The 21,515-nt window shown below is 42.1% G+C and overlaps 2 protein-coding genes across 7 annotated transcripts in view; one reads left to right on the top strand and one right to left on the bottom strand.

Annotated features, from left to right (window-relative positions):
• Window positions 1-19,251, top strand: part of asap1b (ArfGAP with SH3 domain, ankyrin repeat and PH domain 1b) — a 48,329-nt gene extending 29,078 nt beyond the window's left edge. Inside the window, exons 10-29 of one of the 6 annotated variants that reach the window (XM_020619794.1) lie at window positions 45-53; window positions 316-416; window positions 508-577; window positions 2,352-2,439; window positions 2,687-2,735; window positions 4,545-4,711; window positions 6,659-6,792; window positions 7,032-7,123; window positions 7,217-7,403; window positions 9,600-9,685; window positions 10,510-10,625; window positions 10,718-10,785; window positions 11,452-11,559; window positions 12,757-12,982; window positions 15,083-15,229; window positions 15,898-15,976; window positions 16,085-16,149; window positions 16,237-16,796; window positions 17,634-17,756; window positions 17,897-19,251. In XM_020619794.1, coding sequence (XP_020475450.1) covers window positions 45-53; window positions 316-416; window positions 508-577; window positions 2,352-2,439; window positions 2,687-2,735; window positions 4,545-4,711; window positions 6,659-6,792; window positions 7,032-7,123; window positions 7,217-7,403; window positions 9,600-9,685; window positions 10,510-10,625; window positions 10,718-10,785; window positions 11,452-11,559; window positions 12,757-12,982; window positions 15,083-15,229; window positions 15,898-15,976; window positions 16,085-16,149; window positions 16,237-16,796; window positions 17,634-17,756; window positions 17,897-17,971 — 2,550 coding nt within the window. In that variant the 3' untranslated portion in view covers window positions 17,972-19,251. Of the gene's footprint in view, window positions 1-44; window positions 54-315; window positions 417-507; window positions 578-2,351; window positions 2,440-2,686; window positions 2,736-4,544; window positions 4,712-6,658; window positions 6,793-7,031; window positions 7,124-7,216; window positions 7,404-9,599; window positions 9,686-10,509; window positions 10,626-10,717; window positions 10,786-11,451; window positions 11,560-12,756; window positions 12,983-14,473; window positions 14,597-15,082; window positions 15,230-15,897; window positions 15,977-16,084; window positions 16,150-16,236; window positions 16,797-17,633; window positions 17,757-17,896 lie in introns of all 6 variants that reach the window. The other 5 variants (XM_020619797.1, XM_020619796.1, XM_020619795.1 and 2 more) reach the window with 5 other exon arrangements.
• An 83-nt stretch (window positions 19,252-19,334) lies between these two features.
• On the bottom strand, window positions 19,335-21,509 carry eef1a1l3 (eukaryotic translation elongation factor 1 alpha 1, like 3). Its single transcript, XM_020619800.1, has 7 exons — window positions 21,311-21,509; window positions 21,061-21,240; window positions 20,691-20,987; window positions 20,467-20,620; window positions 20,035-20,291; window positions 19,719-19,953; window positions 19,335-19,639 (listed from the first exon to the last, which is right to left on the bottom strand). The coding sequence occupies exons 1-7, from the start codon at window positions 21,452-21,454 to the stop codon at window positions 19,503-19,505; spliced, it is 1,404 nt and encodes a 467-aa protein (XP_020475456.1). The 5' UTR covers window positions 21,455-21,509; the 3' UTR covers window positions 19,335-19,502.
• Window positions 21,510-21,515: the final 6 nt, after the last annotated feature.

Raw genomic sequence — 21,515 nt, 5'->3', positions numbered from 1 at the left:
CCCCTCTATCTCCCTCGTCTGCCTTCTGCTTGTCTGGAATAAAGTCTAGAAGAGTAAGTGCTGGTGCATGTTGAGCATGCTGACATCTGTCTGTACTGCTTGACAGTAGAGTGGTTTGGCTCTTTAGCAGTGTTGCAGAGCATGCCTTGTAGATTTTCTTTGTCTGTTAGCCCTCTGGTTTGATGTCAGAGAGTCAGTTTGTTGTATGTGTGCGTTGCACGTCTTGAAGCAGCTTTCACATACATGCTCTGTTTTTGTGTGTTTATCGATTTTTATGTTTGCATGTATGTGAATGTATTGTGTGGGTTTGCACAGGATTCGCAAAGTAAGCAGGGTGGCTATAGCATGCATCAGCTGCAGGGAAACAAGGAGTTTGGCAGTGAGAAGAAAGGCTACCTGCTGAAGAAGAGTGATGGGTAAGCTGCTTACACGTCCCTAGTGCACCATTCATGTAGCAGTAAAGTTTAAAGAAGGAAGACATGACAACCGCCTTACAAACTCCCACAGGCTGAGGAAGGTGTGGCAGAGGAGGCAGTGCTCAGTGAAGGGGGGCATCCTCACCATCTCTCATGCCACAGTGAGTACAAGACAAATGTGCACACACTCAAGCAGACTCTCTAACCCCCAATAGTGACTGTGCAGATCAAAGGCAGAGCATCATGCGGGGAGGTCGTGTTGGGCTTTTTCAATCTGGAGGCTGGCAGAATAGAATTGACATAGATGGGTTGTCATGGTAACAGTCTCCCCACCCCCCACCCCCACAGCTTCAGTGACTCATCTCAGGCTGCATGTGAGCTTACAGTACTGTATATGCTGGCACATCTGTAGTGTTGTCTTCAGTCATGTGCAGCAGCAGATGTAGTTTGATGCCTTGTTCTTTTTTCCTGTGCTGAAATGTAAAACAGCTCAGACGTGAATTAATTCTATAGCACTGTCAATCTATAGTCTGTCATTCTATAGTCTGTCATCGAGTTATAGCCCCCAACTGAGCATCAGATAAAAAAGAGGTACTGGACCACAGTACCTTCAGCTAATGGTGGCAGAGCAGTGGTAGGTGCCTCATCAGACCCAAATAATCAGTAAATGATAATGATAACACTTCAACACTTCAGAGATGATCATCTCTGGCAGTGCATAATGATCATGACTGCTCAATTTTAATGTTCACATTTGCTGGGTGTGAGCATAATTTGAACGTCAACACGTCTGCTGGTTTAAACATGAACACATCATAATCTGTCTGCGGGAAGAGGCTCAGTGCAACGTGGTTGCTTTATTGAGTGATGATGGTGGTAAATCTTTACCCTACAGTCTCTGTCTTTGCTTGTCTTGTCACTGGTAGTTATTTGAGAGCTTATAATAATTTTTTCTGCCTCGAGACAGTTTAGCACAGCTGAAGATTCCTTTCTAGTTTGCCTTTGCGGCTAAACTCTAGGTGACTCTAGCTTGCATGGTAGATTGCCAGCAGACCAGCTGAGCTCCAAGGCTCACCCAGTCTGTTAACATTTCTTTAGCACATGCCCCGGCCCCTTCTCAGCCCTGGCCCTGGGCACATTATTACAGTGCACAGCCCAGCCAGCACAGTCTAGTTTCTTAATGGAGACTTGAGTTACTGTTGTCTGTCTCACAGTTTTGAACCTCTGGACAAAAACAATTTGAAGACATTACCTTTGGCTGTGGGAAACTACTATATGTTAGGCTAAATTAATATTTTATTGTGTCATTTGAATTACCAAAGTCTCTACAGGCACGCTAGCTGCTGTGTGAGGCTGTACTAAAAGACAGTACCAAAATTCAAATTTTATGAGTGTACAGCTATGCTTTTGGCACCGGTACATTCTGCAGTGGCTTGAGCTAAATAATAACAAGCTCACAGTGATAATGCTAATTTGTTTACAGTTACAATGCTGTGTAAGTGTTTAGCAAATAGGGTATAATAGCATATATATACTGTAGCCTACACTCTGCTACTTTGAGTGTCTGAGCTCTGAGTGTGTAAATATACTCACTATATTGTGCACTCAAAAACTTTGCAGTGTCCATAGCATGTGCACTCTTATATATAAAGTGACTTTTCTTTGCTCTAATGTAAAGTATTGTAAATGGAATATTTTTGGCTTTTGGACACATTTTTGATATTTTATTTTTGATATTTTATACACTATAAAAAACACACAACAAATGTATCAATCAGTATTTGAAGCCCTCGACAGCAGTATTTGTCTGTATTTGTGATGAGACTACATCTGCAGTATCAGCATAATAACAAAGTTGTGTAACCTCCAGGGTGTAATATTGTGCATTGCTGTAATTCAGTGTTTTCAGTCTGGTCTGTATGTTTGTGTTTATAGTCCAACAGGCAGCCGGTCAAACTCAACCTGCTCACCTGTCAGGTCAAGCCGAGCACTGAGGACAGGAAGTGCTTTGATCTCATTTCTCGTAAGTTTTACACACACATGCAGCACATTTCACCACTGTACATGTCAGCGTGTAAGTTGATGCATTGCTGCTTATTAAACAACAACATTAAGGAAAACGAATCTATGGTTGCACAACGTTATGCCAATTTTTGTGTGGCAGATAGCACATAGACAAGTGATGCATTTGAGTGTGCTGACGGTTACTTCTCATTAAAATGTGAGATAAGAAGTTTGCAAATTTAGTGCTGCGGTTTCTGTTTTCACAGATAACAGGACATATCATTTCCAAGCTGAAGATGAACAAGAGTTTGTCATGTGAGTAACAGTGCACAGAGAAATACATAATGATGTTATGCTTGTTTTTCCTTTAAGACCAAAGTAGCTTTTATCATTATTTGCTGAGGTTTATGAGTTTATTTACTGCTCTATAATCTGAAGAGGCTTTTTTTTTTTATATCTAGATGTTTAGTTTCAGAGAGCTGTCAACAAACGTTTTTTATTAATGGCAAGTTGTTTGGTGGCTACGCTGTTATGTCATTACCCTACTTGAAGACAGGAAGTGTATGAAGAGCAGAGTCTGTTGAGTGTGGGTGACAGTGAGGGTACCAGTGGGATTCGTGGTCTGCAGTAATCCAGGTCACTGTGACCCCACACTATTGTTTCTCATGCAGATTGGTACGTAGACACACATTACCAGAGCAGTGACAATTAAATAATATGAATATGTATTATTCATGGAAGGTTATTTTTATTCTGGTGCCTAAACATTTTTAGTGAAACCCAACAATGAAAGAAAATTGACCCAAACACACACCTCCAGCTGCAGCAGCATCTACACAGGATTTGACATGAAATATTTAGTGTTTCATCAGGTTCTTGCTTTGGGCAGTCATGCTTTCCCTTCATTATCCTGGGAGCATATTATAAGTAAACACAAAACCACTCAGCTGTTGTTGAATATAATATCCAGTTTTTTGTTTTTTTTTACACATTTAGATAAACAGACGATCTAATACATCAATTTGTGTGCCCACTCTCTGTCTGGCCTGTGCCTTTGCAAACAGGGTTGACTGACAGTGATAGAGGAAGTGCTGACACCAGGCTCATAAAGCCCTGTGTGTGTCTGTACATCTTTGTATGGTTGTCTAGACAAACCCCCATTGTGAAGACATTTTGGCCATTCCTCAAAACTTCAGAGGGCTCTTTGGAGGTTATAAGACTATTTGATTTAGGGTTAAGATTAGGTTAGAGTTGGGCCTAAGCATTTAGTTGCAACAAGTAAGAGTTTAGGAAATGCATTCTGTCACTGAGTGTCCTCACACCTATAGAAAGACGATGAGCCAGTTCAGTGGGTTGAGTGTGCCTTGTAGTGAACTGCAGGAGGTCATGTTCGAAAGGTATCTGCAGTGTTTCCTGTCTGCATGACTCTTATTGACCACACTCAGTACGTCTGCTGCACCTTTTCAAAGGAAATGCATCTGCACAAAAGACAGTCGTAGAGTAATTGATCCAAACAGTTCAACAACAGCTGTTTGAGACATCTAATTTTAAAACTAGTCATCATTACTGTAGTTGTAGAAATGCATTCTCCAGACATATTTTGTGTAGTCTATTGCCTCACAAGATTTGGCTAAAGGTGTGCTAATGTCTTTTCTGACCAATGCAGCTCATACAAAATCTTTGCTTTTCCACCATTTGATGATACAGTCTTGGGTTTGTGGAAATTGACAACCTAGTCATTTGTAACTATAATTATCATTTCAGTAATTTATTCATAAATTTCTTTAGCTGAAAATATTAGTCATCTGGAAAAGTAACTAAGTGATGAATCTTTTTTAAAGTTATTTATCATTTTACATAGAATATTTGGGGGTTTTGAACTCTTGGTTGGAACTAGCGCACCAACTTTTAAGAAATTATGATGCCATTTGGTCACAATTTTCTGACTTTTTATTGAGATAAATGAATCCTCAGATGAAATTAGCTGCAGCCCTACATTGGCCCTTTAGTACCTATACTCACCGGTGTTTTAATGTTGTTTTGCTTCTAGTATAATAACTTTGGAGCTGTGTTTTAAAAGCACTTGATAAATAATTACTATTAATGATGTCATTCCTCATGCAGCTGGATCTCGGTGCTGACCAACAGTAAGGAGGAGGCACTGAACATGGCGTTTCGTGGTGAGCAGAGCAGTGGAGGGGAGGATGGTTTAGAGGACCTGACTAAAGCCATCATAGAAGACGTGCTGCGCATGCCAGGCAACGAAGTCTGCTGCGACTGCGGAGCTGCAGGTGTGTACTGCAGCTTTTTGGGTGTCCTGGAAGGTTCCGTATACATTATATATACATCCTCTTCCTATTTTGTGCTTAGTCAACCCTAAGCTTAAGGGAATAGACAAACATTTTCATGTCATCATTTTCTGATTCAGCTTAAAGCAAAATTTTATTTAAATCCACAAATCAAACTTGATATCTTTACCTTAATGTCCCAATTACCTTTGACTCAGCGTTCTTCAGTTTGATGGTGACTGAACAAGCTACACTGCAAATTCCCCAGCAGCTTTCAACAAATAAGTGTGTGTGCGCTAGCTTTGTTAGCATTCAGGACACAACCTGATCCTGATCCTCCCCCGCATTAGGAAGCAAAGACTCAGCACTCAGGAGTGCTATTGAGGCCCTGTGACACTCATTTCACACATATACAAGCACACACACACACATGCACATACTGTCCTCTGTCAACACACACACAGTTGCTTGGGCCGACGACAGAGTTTTATGCTCCTGGGGAGAAAACATTTCAATGCTGTGAGAAACAACATTATTACATCATGTTGTTGCATAAGTCACACACGCTCCGTTGACCCCTGAAAACTGCAGAGAGGGGATGTTTGTCACATCCATGCTCTTGCTGCTGAGTCCATTTGAATACCTGGGTTCTGTAGTAACATGTTTCAGATGTGCATTTAAGCTGTTTGATCCTTTTTGTTTTACATTATCAATAAAAACTGATTTTTAGCTTTTGCTAAGGTGATGTCACCCAACTCTATTATGGCTCTATCTCAACACTTGAAATTAACTTCAGTGTTGGAATGTGACTTGAATGGATTTCAAGGGTCTCTATCTTATTTAATGGACCATAGGATACCCAGGCTTTGAAGCCTTAACTTTAAGCAGTGTCACTGTACATCCACTCATCATGCTTATCATGCATTTTGTGACCTATTACCAGCTGGCATTTCTTCACTGTGTAAATGTGTGCACGTGTGCCTGTCTGCTCTCTGTGTTTCTGTGTATGACTCATCGGTCTTTGGGCTGCCTCTAATGTTCCCACTGGCCTCTGCCTGTTGTTCACTTGTCATACTCAAGCAGAACAACATCCCTCGCCTCACAGCATCCTTGAGCAACAAAGCTGAGTTTAAAGCTCATTTAAATCTCCCAGATTGTATCAGAACATGGGGTGGTGATGTCGGTCTGTCACAGTGGAGGTCACTGTGCAAAGTCGCCGCACTGCTCTGCTGCATTCCAGCATGCTTGTGCTGTTTGCTTCGCTGTATGTTATGCAATAGACTCATCTCCCTCCTGCAGCATGATGTGGTCGCAGTCTGTGCCCACTACAGTCCTCTAGTGGTCTGAAGCATGTGTTGTTAATTTGGAAACAAAATCATTAAATGCATTCAATAAACAAGCTTTGGTATGAGCATGTACTTTATTTTAAAGCAAGCTTCATGTCTAAAATTACACTAGTCTCATCAGCCAAAATCACATTTTTATCAGGTGTAATCATTTTGTCATGAGACAAGATTACATTACTTTATAGGTATATGCATATCACATGTAAATACAACCACTATTTATCTGACTGGGATCAAAAGATCATCTATTTAGTCAGTTTTGTTGTTTGCTGTCTTCAGGTTTTTCATACTGGATTTGAAAATGCGGCTGTAGTCACAAATTCTTACAGTGTCCTGTTTGTTTAAGTCCGGTCTGATAACTTTGTACTTCATTTCAGTCCTCCTCAATTCAAGAGCGATTGCAGGAATAGATCAGTTGTAGGGTCACTGATGAGCCAGTTCCTCATGAGCACCCTTTGAGGACTGGAATACAGATATTACAGTTGTTGTGCCTTGTGCTGCATTTTACTGGACCTACAACAACTCGTGATCACACTGACTGTACTTGACTGCATGCTGTAGATTGTGGCTAGCATGCCTTTCCTATTGTTGTCTGCGTTTATAGACCCTAAATGGCTTTCCACCAACCTGGGGATCCTGACCTGCATCGAGTGCTCTGGCATCCACCGAGAGATGGGGGTCCACATCTCCCGCATCCAGTCTATGGAGCTCGACAAGCTAGGAACCTCAGAACTCTTGGTGAGTCATTTTGTGCAGAGAAAGGCTCTGTATGCTTTCTATTTTTAGCTCTAGTGAAATATTAGTAATAATCAGAGAGTAGTGGAAACACAGGAGAGAGCAGAATTTGGTCCCTAAAGCAGAAGGGATTCATACTCCCAGAACCAGTGTGCTCATCTGGCTCTGAGCACATGTGAATGGTGTTCATCTTGTAAATATTACTATGATCGGATGCTGACCTTTCTCTTTCTCTCCTGCAGCTGGCCAAGAATGTAGGGAATAGTCGTTTTAATGAGATTATGGAGGGGAACCTCCCCTCTCCTTCCCCAAAGCCCACTCCCTCTAGTGACATGTAAGTACTTTTAAATAAAAGCTACTGGGAAACTAGATTTGTTGTATGCCCAAACAACTGCTCTGCTTTTAAAACACAATACTTTGGCCACAGGACAGTGAGGAAGGAGTTCATCAATGCTAAGTATGTGGACCACAAGTATGTGAGGAAGACATGTACATCTGCGGCAGCTAAAATGATTGAGTTGTTTGAGGCGGTTCAGTCCAGGGACCTGCTGGCCCTCATCCAGGTTTACGCAGAGGGGGTGGAGCTTATGGAACCACTGCCAGAGGCGGTGCCGGTGAGTTTGATGTTTGAATTTGGGGGTAAATCTGACTTTCTGAGCATGCATTCTGCTTCTCCGTTCTGTTACGTGATCGTCCTTGATCCTCGTTTGACGTGGAAGTCGTTTGGTTGAGTGAGAAGTGAGGACTTCCCAATACTCCTACAGTACATCTGCTTTGACAAGCGAGCAGACTGCTGGAGGACACATGAGCAAGGATACATGAGAGCATACTTCACAGAATTCTTATGGACCAACACGAACTTTTAGTGGAAATCAGTCTGTGATTGGATGCTTCAGATGAAGAACTGAGGAAAGCACATCTCATTCTTGAAAAAAGATTTCTGTCTCCTTGCATTTTTTCCTCATATCTTACGTGGGCGGCACTAAGACACAAGGAAAAAGACACAAGTGAGGGAAGCGTGGGCCCATATAAAAGACTTGGAAAGCAGTCCAAATATCCCTCACATGCCTCTTTCTCCCTGTGTTTTTGTCCTGTCGACGTAAGAGGCGAGAGAAATTAAGGAGTCGTCCTTTCCTCTGATCCTTTATGTGACGTGTCCAGTCACCAACTGATTTCCAATAAAGGGGCATGCTGGTCCATTAAAGACTTTAGCGAAGGATGGCTTCATGTGTTCTCACTCATGGCTTCTCCAGCAACCTTCTCGCTCTTCAGAGCAGGAATAAGAGCTTTGGGACGTCATTCAAGACGTTTACCGGGCAGAAGGTAGGGGAGGTAAACATCTAATGTGAGTTATTGTTTAAACATTTGACTTTTGGTGTCTCATGACCCTTTCACTCCCCATGGATAGATGATAATCAGTGTTGTTAGTGACTTGTCAAAAATAGTTGTAATGCAGAAATGGTTTGGGTCCCATGCTCTACATTTTGCAGAAAATGCTGATTTTATGTGCTGTGTTTTCTTTGACATTCATCCCAATACAATGGAGGTAAATGGAATTTTATTAAGTCCTCAAATAAAAAAATCAAAACACACACAAACTGTGGTTCTCATTGGGTCTAGGTTTTGCCAGAGGAGTAGCCTCAGTGTAAACCTTTGACAGTGTGATCTGTGGATTATGTAAAGAAACTGCTTTTGGAGAGATGTGCTGTATTAATTTGAACTTTTTAAATGTTCATTTTATATGATGCATTTTGGTAATTTGGGTGAATGGTCCTTTAAATATTGAACCTTTCTGAGAAAGCTCGATGGCTCATTTGGCTGATTTTCATATCATATAACTTTCATATTATACATGATATGTTATCAGGATTCTTGGCTTCATGTCAGCCTGCTTCCATAATCTTCACATGCATGCCTACAGTATATTTCTGTCACACTCAGTCATCTCAGATTTGACTAAAAGGCCTCAAAAATACCTCTACACATGTTTTTGCAGCAGTTCATCCACATGTGAAGTTTAAACTCATCAAGACAACCACATTTCTTCCACCTCCATCCAGATAACAGCAGGTGGTCTATCCAGCAACATACACCACATTTTCACCACTTCCATCAGATAATTACATCTGTGGTGGATCAACTCAAGTGTTTTTTATTCTGTGTTTCAGTGCGTTTCCTCAGCTTTTGCACCACTAGTTTAGACATGAATGAGAGTTAAATCACAAGCAACAAAAGTTAGAGACTGTAATTTAAACATGGGTGATCAGACTTAACCTGACATAAATGGGTCATGGTTTTGTAACATAGACATGGTTTTTCTCTGACGAATTAAGTGTACAGTCCTGCAACAGAATAAAAGAGGTTATCATCTGGGGACAGAGGGAGCGAATGCTGCTGTGCTATCAAGTCTGACTCACTGATATCTGATCTGCTGCTGTTAGTATATCTGAATGGCTGCAGACAGCACAGTGACATCCCACTCCCCCTTAAACCCAGACACAGACAGCATGACAGGAATGCATGACTAAATACAGCCCATACTGTACTGTACCACACAGATGCCAGGGTGCCACCAAATATACAATACATGTAATTGCTACTTCCATCTTTAATGTTGTTAATACACCAAATCAGATGAAATTATTAGAAATCTCAGCTTCAGGCCTGCAGAAATATTATTTTTAGGAGGTGTTTTGTTTATTGCAGCTTGTTTAAATGCTGAAAAAGAGACAGAGAGGGAGTGAATGCAGAATGGATGCCAGCCAAGGTTGTCTCACCATGTCTTTGCTGTGTTTGACGGCCCCCTGCAGGAAACCGGGGAGACAGCACTGCACTACTCTGTACGGACAGCTGACCAGACCTCACTGCACTTGGTGGACTTCCTTGTGCAGAACAGGTACATTTTTAATAGTCATTTGCATGAGAATAATGATTGTATAAATGTAAGTGTGTGTGTGTGTAAATTCTACTATCAAAGTATGTGAACATAGCTTTTCATTTAGCTTTTCACAATAAATAGTTAAACAACTATCAGTGATTTTCAGTAAAACTGTGATAAACAACACAGTTGTGTGGAAACAGGCAGTATCATATTTGATCTCTCTGTCTGCTGTTAGTTTTTTCTGTTTTGTGCTCTAGTCTCAAATAAAGCAGTGGAAGTGCAGGGGAAGCCATAGTGCTGCAAAGCTCAGCTCACATTCCCACAAGGCAAACAGAAATGGGTCAAGCACTTGTTCTCTGCCTTAATTTATTCCTCTCCTTTCAATTGTTTACCCACCACTGCTCCAACGGCACACAGCCTGCACACAGAACAAGTGGGGCCCACTCATTAATTAATAGCTGTGCTCATACGGTGTCATTCTTAGCTCTCATTATTTCAAATATTTCTCTGGGAGCTGCAAAGGGTCTAAAAGTGATTTACCCACTGTAACATGGTAGCATGACATTTGTTTTTGGTTTGATTTTCAAAGCACACAATTGTCTTGTGTTATTTTCTGATTATTATCTTATTCCTTAGATACCATATCTGGTGTTTTTATGACTGATTTCTTTGCTCACATCAGACTTTTAAAGGAAAAGACAGATCTGTGTTGTTTCCAACCACATTACAAAATCCTGGGTTATAGCACATTAACCTGAAGCTGCAGGACTGTACAAAACATCCTCAGGCTTGTGCGCTTTGTCCTGACTTTGTGTGTGTGTGTGTGTGTGTTTCTCCAGTGGCAACCTGGATAAGCAGACAGAGTGGGGGAACACTGCCCTGCATTATTGCTGCATGTATGAGAATCCCGAGTGCCTCAAGTTGCTCCTGAGGGGCAAGCCGGCCACTGACATCAGTGAGTCACATGTGGAGGCTGACCCTTTCATTAATGTCATCTGTGCACACATATGTGACTCTAACTGTTGATTTTCCTGCCACTCCCTTCAGCCAATCAGAACGGAGAGACAGCACTGGATGTTGCCAGGCGACTGAGGAACACTCAGTGTGAGGAGGCAGTAAGTAGAGCTCAGCTGGACCTTGGCGACGTTGTAGACGATTTTAATGGTCTATAAAGATTTCTACATATAATTTAAAAAAATGTTGATAAAATCACACAAGTGAAACAAACAGCTATGAGGGATTAGACAAGTGTTGACCATTTACTGGGCAGATTAGTCAGAACACTAGATGGGAGCCAAAGGTCGGGCTCCCCCTCAGGCAGCTTTGACAGCAGAGTGGAAATAATTGTTGATATATGTGTATTATTTAGAACATTAAATAAAAGATTTATTATAAAAAGCTACTTTAAATGTAATGTGTAATAGCTAATAAGTAGATGAACAAAGAATCCTTTTTAAACCTGGCAAATTTACTTGAAAATAAATATGGACTGACCTGACTTACTGCCACTGTATCTTAATCTTTTTTAAATATGTGGTTCTTGTGATTTTTTCGTTGTGTTTTGTTTGGTACTCTAATTATTTTGAGTGCCATCATTTATCAGTTTCAGTTTATCACATGAGAGAATTTGCTGCTTTTATTTGACATACATCATTGTAAACTGAATGTCTTTGGTTGTAAATAAACTACTAATGAAAATAATCATTAGTTGTGGTCCTAGATTTTAGCTACTGTAGTTTGTATGTAAACAACTGATCATTGTGTGTTTCTGTGTGTGTCAGCTTGTGCAGGCTGCAGAGGGGAAATTCAACCCTCACATCCACGTGGAGTATGAATGGAGTCTCAGGCTGGAGGAGATGGATGAGAGCGATGACGACCTGGATGATAAGGTTGGAACAGAGATTCATAATTCTGCTAATGGCACAGTGTCAGAACACAAAAACAGCTGCTGTATTATTTTAGGCACCCGTTCATCTGTCATTTTTATCCTCCTTTATTTTTGTGATTACTAGTCTAAATTCATGACACGTTAAGATGTTTCCATCAAAGCTTTCATATATAGGAATAGATATGCATTTCCACATCAGCACGTCAGATTGTCGACTGACTGACTTCACATAATGCTGCATTTGAATGTTTCCAGTCTAGTTTCAGAGCACACCACAGACCTGAGACTTCTTAAGGTGGTAAATGATGCCAATCTAGTCTAGTCCTCAAGGCCTCCATGCAGAGTTTGACACAGTTGACCACTCCATAGAAAGAGCCACATACTGTATGTCAGCTACTTATTGTAGCTTCATTACACCATAGAATAATGCAGCCAGGACACATGATGCATAAAGAATTAAATAAGGTGGGTTTTTAATTAAAAGAGGTTTTAATGTACATGTCTAAATGTCATTTGACTGCAGTTCATCAAATCAGTCCTCACAGGGTTAATCGCAAACAGCACAACACAAACAGTGTAAGAGGATGGATTTCCCAGTGTTGCTGAGGTTGGGTTTCAAATCACTCGGTTGCAGATGGACTTTCCCCAATGTAAAGCATCAGCATATCAGTTTACATTGTTGGCTCTGCAGAGTCAGAGACCAGTGGGCTCTTCCTACAGTCACAGTTTTATACTAACTTCATTTATTTAAAGGCAGAAATACAGGACGAAAGCAATTTCTTATTTGTTATATGCAACCTAGATGTCTGAAAATGCGAGGTCCCATTTGCACATCCAGATACTGTTGGAAATAGTGTTTGTATGGAAGCGCCAAACAGGTGACAAATGAAGGGAAAACACAATACGAAGTGTCTCAGTGAGGTGTTGGGCCATGTTGGTGCCACCAGAACAGCTTCAGTGCACCTTGGCATTGACTCTCCAAGTCTCTGAACTCTACTGGAGGGATGAACACTGTTGTTTCAAAAGATATTCCCTCACTGGTGTTTTGATGATGGTGGAGGAGACACTGGCTAACACGTTGGTCCAGAATCTCCCATAGGTGTTCATGGTGCTGTGAAGACCAGTAAATGATTCACATCAGCTCTGCTTCTTTCTAGACTCATGTCAGCTCAGTTTCATCTGTTGTGTCCATCCCCAGCCGAGCCCCATCAAGAAGGACCGCTCTCCGAGGCCTCAGAGCTTCTGCCACTCCTCCAGCCTCTCCCCCCATGACAAGCTCTCCCTGCCAGGCTTCATCAGCCAAAGAGACAAGCAGCAGCGTCTGTCCTATAGCGCGTTCAACCAGATGTACAGCGCATCCACCGACCTCAGCTCCTCTCCTGTGGCTGACGGGCCACCTCTGCCACCCAGGAACCAGGGAAAAGGTCAGGGCTGCCTGCTCCAAGTGGCTGTTGAGCCTGCATCCATTTTTAGACAACGTTCAGTTTTATCATTCTCTAGCTTATAACCATGACAGATAATATTCTGCTAACATCTCCTTTGCAAATGTTAGCCTGTAATGCAAATAATCCAGAGGTTGTCTGTATGCATTGCTGTGTTCGATTACTAGAGAGAAGATAGCCTGTGGATTTGATGTTATTGTCTGTTAATGTTTGATTATATGCAGGACAGCATTAGCTGCAGAGGAGTGCTTCCTAATCACTTCTGTGGAAAGTTCTACACGCTGTCAGTCCTCACACGCGCACATCCACATTTACACCCCCTGCAGTGGTATGCAGTTTGTCAGCACAGAGATCACAGCGTGGGAAGCAGGTGTCATTAAGACTGCTTACAGAGTAAACCTTAGAAAGAATATGTAGCTATAGGAAAGGGTAGGGAGGGAATGGTTAGTCAGGCGTGTGAAAGAGAAGCTGGATACACGCGCATGCAAAATATACACACACTGTATGTTGTTGGCTGCTGTCTCTGCACTATTAGAATTAAAAATAACATCCCTCCCTCTGTGGCGGCGTTAAACCCTGTCAATGACACTTTTAGTAAGTGGTTTGAAAACCATGCAAGAGCTGACACTGCTCAAACAACTATCCTAGCAAGTAATTTAATCCAACATTATTAAATGTTATTTTTCTTAATACAAGAGGAATGAAATTTCGCCTGATTCCAGTGTAAATGAACATGTTTCATTTGACTCCCACTCTGCACATATACAGTTTAATGATGGCAGATATACTGCTCAAAATTTGTGGTAATATTTGAAACTCAGTTCACTTTAGTATTTATGAAATCAGAGCTAAAAATGTGTTTGGCGAAATAATGTTAGTCAGTCTGGAGTACAGATGTAAACAAACCAAATAAAGAGAAAGATGGAGTTGCTAATTACCTGTATTGCTGGTTTTGGAGGTAATACTAAGAATCGGGGTCTAAATTCAGTTCCTGCGCCCTTACAGGTCCCTGATTAGCTCCTGGAGCACCTTTGTTCCTGGCACTTGAAAAGGAGACACTAACATTTTTGAATAGTCTCAGGAGTTTTTTATTTCACTTTTTTCCAGTTACCTAAAGGGATTAAAATAGCACTGGAAACAAGTGGAGTTTTTAAAGTTTGATTTATGTAAAAATAAGATTAAAAGCCTGAACAAGAGGCTAAATGACATGCATGCATATGGAACAACTTGTTAACTCTTGAGCTGCTCCAGATAAGTGGTCTCTCTCAGTGGATGCTGAAGAGCTCTCCTCCAGGGGCCAGCTTCACATGGTCTCTCTGCACTTTGCTTTGCTTGCCACTGACAAGATTTCACCTTGTTATGTTATAGCGTGTGGGAGCAGCTCTTTTTAAGACTGACATACTGTAGATTCTCTCCCACACTCCTCATCTCGTTCTCTTTTCCTTCTCTTTTTTTGTTTCTCTATTCTTTCAGCTCCACACTTGGCATTCCTTGGCTCTCATTCGCACTATGCCACACTGGCTGGCACTCAACCATACATCAGTGAATATCCTGGTTTTATGTTCTCCCCTTTACTCGGCTGTGTGCCCCATACAGGTTATCTCTCAGTTGTTTCATCCTTTACAGCTCAGGTTTAAAGGGTGTTTGTTTGAGTAAACAATGGGACAAGCTACATGATTTTATTTTTGTAATCATGTCCTACCATCCCTGAGCTGTAAACTCTTAGCACAGCTGACTCCTCCCTGGCTGAGCTCTCTATTAGCTGCTTTCATCCTGCGTTTGTCTGTAATAGTGACCAGTGAGCGCTTTGGCGTCCCAGTAGACACAGACAAACCAAACTGATAGAAACACCAAAACACAGTGTCCTTTATTATTAAAATTATTATTACATTTTTTTATTTTACATCCCCGTCCAGAAGTTTGTGTTATATATTTGTTCACACAACTTTTTCCTGTTGGTAATAGCACAACTTTTTTTATATTTTCTCCTCCTCCACCTCACCTTCATTTTCCTCTCCCCTCCTTCCTCTCTCTGTTGTTTTGGGGGTTATATGTTATATGTTTTATGTGTTGCTCCTCCAGCTCCTCCCTCTACACTCACACCAGGAGGCAGCTCCACCCTGTCCAAGAAGAGGCCTCCACCCCCGCCTCCTGGACACAAACGCACCCTGTCTGACCCACCCAGCCCGCTCTCTCACAGTCCACACAGTAAAGGGTGCTTGACTGGGGGTGAGACACAAGCGCACATAAATAACAACAGGGCTCCGGCCTGAGTTTATGTTATTTAGGAGGAAGTTTTAGGAATAAAGAAGCCCTCACAGGATGGATTTCACAAATGTTAAGAGGTTTTATCTCATTAACACCCACACATAAAGCACACACCCAGTACTGCACAAGTTTTCCTCACTCAGGGTTAGGTAGAGAAATAATAGGATCTAATAATAGGAATAATAGGAAAGTGAAGCATCAGTTTGTTTAAGTCTGGATGATCTACACTCAAATTTATCCTTTAACAACCTGGAGACAGGGAAGGAGATCAGCAACACCTCACTCATCTCATTTGCAATATTGCATCTATTATGTGTGTGACAGGGACATTTTTACTGTTATTATGTTTGTTATTCTTTGTCCTCTTTGGTGTTTTGGTGCCTTCAGTGCTAGACATATTTTAACACCCAAGCAGTAATTATAAATGATGACACTTTATATTATGCAACATCAGTTTTCATTTAACACGGGCTCATGGAAAGCTCAGCCAGACGACTCCTCCCTTATTGTTTTCTTTAACCATCACAGCATGTTAATTTATTTCCACATTTATAACAAATTTATTTCTGGTTAGTGCTCTGTCGTGCTGTCGAACAATCTGTTTGTCGTTATCAATGTCAATATTTTAGGAAGCGACTCCACCCCTCCTCCTGTCACCAAGATGTCTCCGGTTTCTAACAAATTTGAAGGCATTCCTCAACAGCAAAGGTACCAAAGAAAGACCACTGTGAAATCTGAACTTTAACTGACCTGTAATTTATTGGATCCCTTGCTATAATGTTTTTTATTTAACTTCATCTGAAAACCTTTTCCTAGCACTACTTCAAGTAACACAAAGTCAACACTTGGTCCAAGGGTTCTTCCCAAACTACCTCAGAAAGGTACAGCCTGTGTCCAGTTTAATTTTTAATGTGCGCTGTTAAAATGGAGAAGTGACTGACTAACTGACTGTGTGCTGCTCTTTCCAGTCGCGTTGCGAAAGATTGACACCATACACCACCCTTCTATGGATAAGCCCAGCCCTCCTCCAGAGGTCTTCCAGAAGTCCCCACCAGCAACTGAAACACAGCAGAAGCCCTCTCTGATGGACAGGCCTCAGCTGGGAGACCTGCCCCCCAAACCACAGCCATCTGAACTCCCCCCTAAACCCGGAGAGCTTCCTCCGAAGCCACAGCTCTCTGACCTCCCTCCTAAACCTCATCTGGGAGACCTCCCGCCCAAACCTCAGCTCAAAGACCTCCCTCCCAAGCCTCATCTCACAGACATTCCCCCCAAACCTGGAACAGCTGAGTCTGCTCCGAAGCCGCCGCCTGGAGAAATGATACTGAGGCCTCAAACTCAACCTCCACCTCCACCTCCGACTCCAGCTCAGCCTCAACTGCAGCCACAGCCTCAACCTCAGGGTTCACTGTCACCAAATCAGCAAGCACTAACAGCAATTCCCTCCCAACAACCAGCTGAAGACACCAATGGGACTCCGGCAGGAAGTGTAGAGACACCTGTGCCACTGCCAAGGAAACTCAACACTGTAAGAGCACGGTTGCTTTTTATATCAAACATCTCTCACATATTGTGCTTCTGAAGATGTTTGATGACATCTGGCATCAAGAAAAGTCTTTTTTTACAACTTGAGTTTTATTTTCGGGTGCTCTAGCCATTGGTTGTACCAGTTAAGGTAACATTGTACTCACTAAAGTCATTTTTGAGGTTTTGCTGAAAACAGGTCTAACAGGCAACAAAATACATCAATCAGACAGGTTATAATCAGACCGTAAACCCATCTTTTAACCTTGTCTACTGCTTTTTATTAGAACTCATTACACTATAAACCATTTTTAGGGACATTGTTTGCTCCCTGTTGTGGTTTCAAGAAATATTTTAGGCTTGTTTTAACATCCTCTTTGCTGGATTGAAACACCAGACCTTTGAGGAACACTCAAGTCCTCAGTCACTCCACATTTCAACCCCCTGCTATGTGTTTTGACGATTAAAAAAAAAAAAGTTAGATAGTTTTAATGCTTATGTATGTCCTTTTCCTTTTGTTAGTAGTGTGGCTTCAGTTGTTTCTAGATTAAATGTTTCCTGTTTCTCACTCAATATACACTGTTACCTGCTCAGACACCCTCACAATGTAGAAACCCACTCTGGTAGCATATTCTCACATGTGCATGGATATGTGATGAGAATGTAATGAAATGTCCCTTAGTTTAGATTTTACAGAGGATTATTTCTGAGCCTGCTGCACAAAGATTTTGCACTTTTGTTACTTTGACAGGTCTTTTTATATAAATATTCCTGAGCCATTGTAAGTAAATAGATCAGTTTTTGCTGACAATGATGCCAGTTTTGATATTTGTGTGTCCAGGGGAAGAACAAGACCCGCAGGGTGAAGACGATCTACGACTGCCAGGCCGATAACGATGACGAGCTGACATTTGCTGAAGGAGAGGTGATCATAGTTACAGGAGAGGAGGACCAGGAGTGGTGGGTGAGTCTGGCCTTACACTCTGTACTTCCCACTTTTCTCCATCTCCATTACTTCTTTGGCCTCATCTCAACCAGACAACAAACCTATGCTGCCACATTTTGCTCTTGCTTAGATGCTGACTTTACCCCTTGTACTTTCAGATCGGGCACATTGAAGGAAACCCGGGAAGAAAAGGGGTGTTCCCCATGTCTTTTGTGCACATCCTGAGTGACTGACAGCCAGAAAAACTTGCACTACACCTATCCCTGTAAATAGCTATCACAGCATCCCGTGTCACAGAGCAACTGTCCTGAAGAAGAAAAAAAAACAAGAAACCAAGGAGGCTCATTAAGCCATGGATGTCTCATCCATGCTGTACAAAAAAATGTGTGTAATCTTCCTCTACCAGTATTATCTCAGCCTTATATAGCAGGGTTGTGACAAAGCCACTCAAATCCCCTAGCACTTATCTAACAGTCTATGTTTATTGGGATACTGTGTACATATGTAAATATATATTTGTGAGTATATACATGTTTTATTGAAAAAAAAAAAAAAATGTACCATTGCTCTCGAGCTGTCAAATGAAGCATCAGGGCAATGGCGCTTGAATTTGATCTGTATTAATTTTAGTGGCCCTTAATTATCAACTATTCCTGGAAAAAAAGGACAATGTAATGTGAAATGGTTCATGTCACTCTGTCTTGCATCCCCCTTTACCACCATGACTGAAGAGGCAGGAGTCTCCCACTGATTTTCCCAAGATGGACAGAACTCCATTAAATGTACTCCTTGTTCTTGCTTGCTTTAATATTATGCTTGTTTTACAGTATAGAAACCTGCTGCTACTCTGTGGTGGAATATCCACACCTGTGGTTCACTGTATGTATGCTCTGCGTGTGAACGTCACCTCCACAGCCTGTTGACCCTTCTGTGCGTGGTGCAACCATGACTGGAATTGAGTGGAGTGCTGCATTCAAAGACACTCACCTCAGGGTTTGAAGAGCCACTATTGAACTACACAGAAAGTATCCTGTTAAAGCCACTATTGAGTACAGAGGACATCTTAGCAATAACTTGATTTTATGACAGGCTAGAAGTCTCTGCACCTGTATTCATAATTCAGTGTCTTGTAAACCTCATGAGCTTGATTTTTTTATTTCGAGTCCTTTCAGTCCATGTTTCTAGGTTCAGTACATTTTAAAGTTTGCCTATGAACCAGAGGTCTTTTAGATAAAAGGGTGGACTTTGTGAAGAACTGGTGTATTTTTATTTGGTCCTCACTGACATGCAGTTCTTCCCATGTTAAGGAATAAACCCATTGTATCATTAAAAGTGCTGTACTTAAACCCTGAGCCTTCTCTACTCACCACAAAAGTCTCTATGCTCCTTTAAACACCTGTGGTAAGTGAAGGGAAAACCTTTCCAAACTTAAATTGTCAGAAAGCCAATAAGATTACTTTACAAAAGTTGACCTTTCTTTTAAAGCTTGGACTCAATTCCTCTATTCTGAAATTTAACCTGTAGAGATTTAACCAGATTTCAAAGTGCAACTAAATTTAAGCATCAGCAGTCTAGAACACAGAATATCAAGACTAATTCTGCATGCAACTCTTTATTTTACAGCTTCACATAACACCCAATTCTGCTTTTTGATTCAATATCAACTCAGGAATACTACACAACAAACTAAGTACTTTGTATCAACACAAATGGCATCTTAAATCAAGTGTTCAAAGCAGCAATAACAAAACAGTCACCAAAAGCTCATTTAGACACTTTGTCTTTAGGTTGCAATGTGGACCCCTTCTCCTTCACCCTTTTCTCCCTCTCCCGCCCCCTCTCCACCGACTTAATGATGCCGACAGCAACAGTCTGCTTCATGTCTCTGGCTGCAAAGCGACCTGCAAATACAAGTCAGTTGTGAAACACATGTCAACATGGTTGACAACACTTGAACATTCAAGTGCATTCATACTGTACCTAAGGACGGGTATGTATAGAAGCTCTCCACACACATTGGCTTAATGGGAACCAGCTTTATTGTAGCAGCATCTCCAGACACCAATGCCTGTGGCTGGTCCTCCAGCTTCTGACCTGTGCGGCGGTCAAGCTTCTCCTTCAGCTCTGCAAAACAGCAGGTGACATGGGCAGTGTGGCAGTCCACAACAGGAGAGTAGCCGGCTCTGATTCTCCCTGGATGGTTCAGGATGATCACCTAAGAACACACACACACACACACACATCAGTACAGGAAATGGCTAAAATATTTACTTTTGTCAATGTTTGAACTTCTCACCTGAGCCTCAAAGCTGCTGACAACAGATGGAGGGTCCTGGTGGGCATTTCCAGCCACATCTCCACGCCGCAGGTTCTTGACATTCACATTCTTAACGTTGAAGCCTACGTTGTATCCTGGCAGAGCTCTCTGCAGCCCCTGATGGTGCATCTCAATAGACTTCACCTCAGCAGTGACCTTGGGAGGAGAGAACATCAGGACCATGCCAGGCTGGAGGAAACCGCTTTCAATCTTGCCCACTGGTACAGTCCCAACTCCTGAATGGTTGAACAAGGAGCATTAGCAGTCACTCAACACCTGTAGTTAGTTTTAAAGCCGTTTAATTGTTCTACAAACATCTACTCCCTGCTGCACACCTGGACCTCATTTGATTGAAGAGCTGAGTTTACAGGGAGTGAAATCAAGAAATCAAGTAACTCGTGCACTCCTGACCTCCAATTTTGTAGACATCCTGCAGAGGTAATCGTAGAGGCTTGTTTGATATGCGCACGGGCGGGGGAACGACAGTGTCCAGGACCTCAAGTAAAGTGTTTCCACGTACAACAACTTTCTTTTGTCTGACCCTCCAGCCTTTGAACCATGGCATCTGTAGGAAGACAGTACTTTAACGCATTGCATGCCAGTTGCAGGTGATTTTACCTTCTCAGCATCTTTACCTTCTCAGACGCAGAGACCATGTTCTCTCCGAGCCAGCCAGAAACCGGGACAAACGGCACCGCGTCGGGGTCGTAACCGATCTTCTTGAGGAAGCCGCTCACACCTCGCACCACTTCTTTAAAGCGTGCGTGGCTGTAGGGTGGTTCGGTCAGGTCCATCTTGTTCACGCAGACTAGAATTTGCTTGACACCGAGCGTGTAAGCCAGTAAGGCGTGCTCTCTGGTCTGACCACTTCTGGATACGCCGGCCTCGTACTCGCCTTTCGCCGCGGAGACCACCAGGAGGGCAACATCAGCCTGAAACATGGACCAGTCGGTTAAAAACCAGCCTGTGCATCGAGAAAGTGTTGAACGGGTTTGTGCTTTTCACCTGTGATGTCCCTGTTAGCATGTTTTTAATAAAGTCGCGGTGGCCTGGGGCATCAATTATAGTGATGGTGTATTTCTGTGTGTCAAACTTCTGCATGGAGACGTCGATGCTGATTCCACGTTCACGCTCAGCTTTCAGCTTGTCAAAAATCCAGGCGAACTTGAAGGAGCCTTTCCCCATCTGGAAATGGGAAAAACGTTGCAGAAACTCTTAACATTAAATTAAACCGTAACGTTGGTGTCTGTCTCACCTCTTCTGCAACTTTCTCAAACTTCTCCAGTCGTCTCTGGTCAACTCCACCACATTTGTAGATGAGGTGTCCGGTGGTGGTCGACTTACCACTGTCCACATGGCCGATAATCACCATGTTAATGTGAGTTTTAGCTTTCTCCATGGTTGAAACTGGATCCACAAACTAAACAACTCAGCTATAACCGTGGAACCAAACCAACACT

The sequence above is a fragment of the Monopterus albus genome, unplaced genomic scaffold (assembly GCF_001952655.1).
Source record: "Monopterus albus unplaced genomic scaffold, M_albus_1.0 scaffold226.1, whole genome shotgun sequence".
In the NCBI taxonomy this organism is placed as follows: Eukaryota; Metazoa; Chordata; class Actinopteri; order Synbranchiformes; family Synbranchidae; genus Monopterus; species Monopterus albus.
This window is presented reverse-complemented; position numbering and strand designations above follow the sequence as displayed.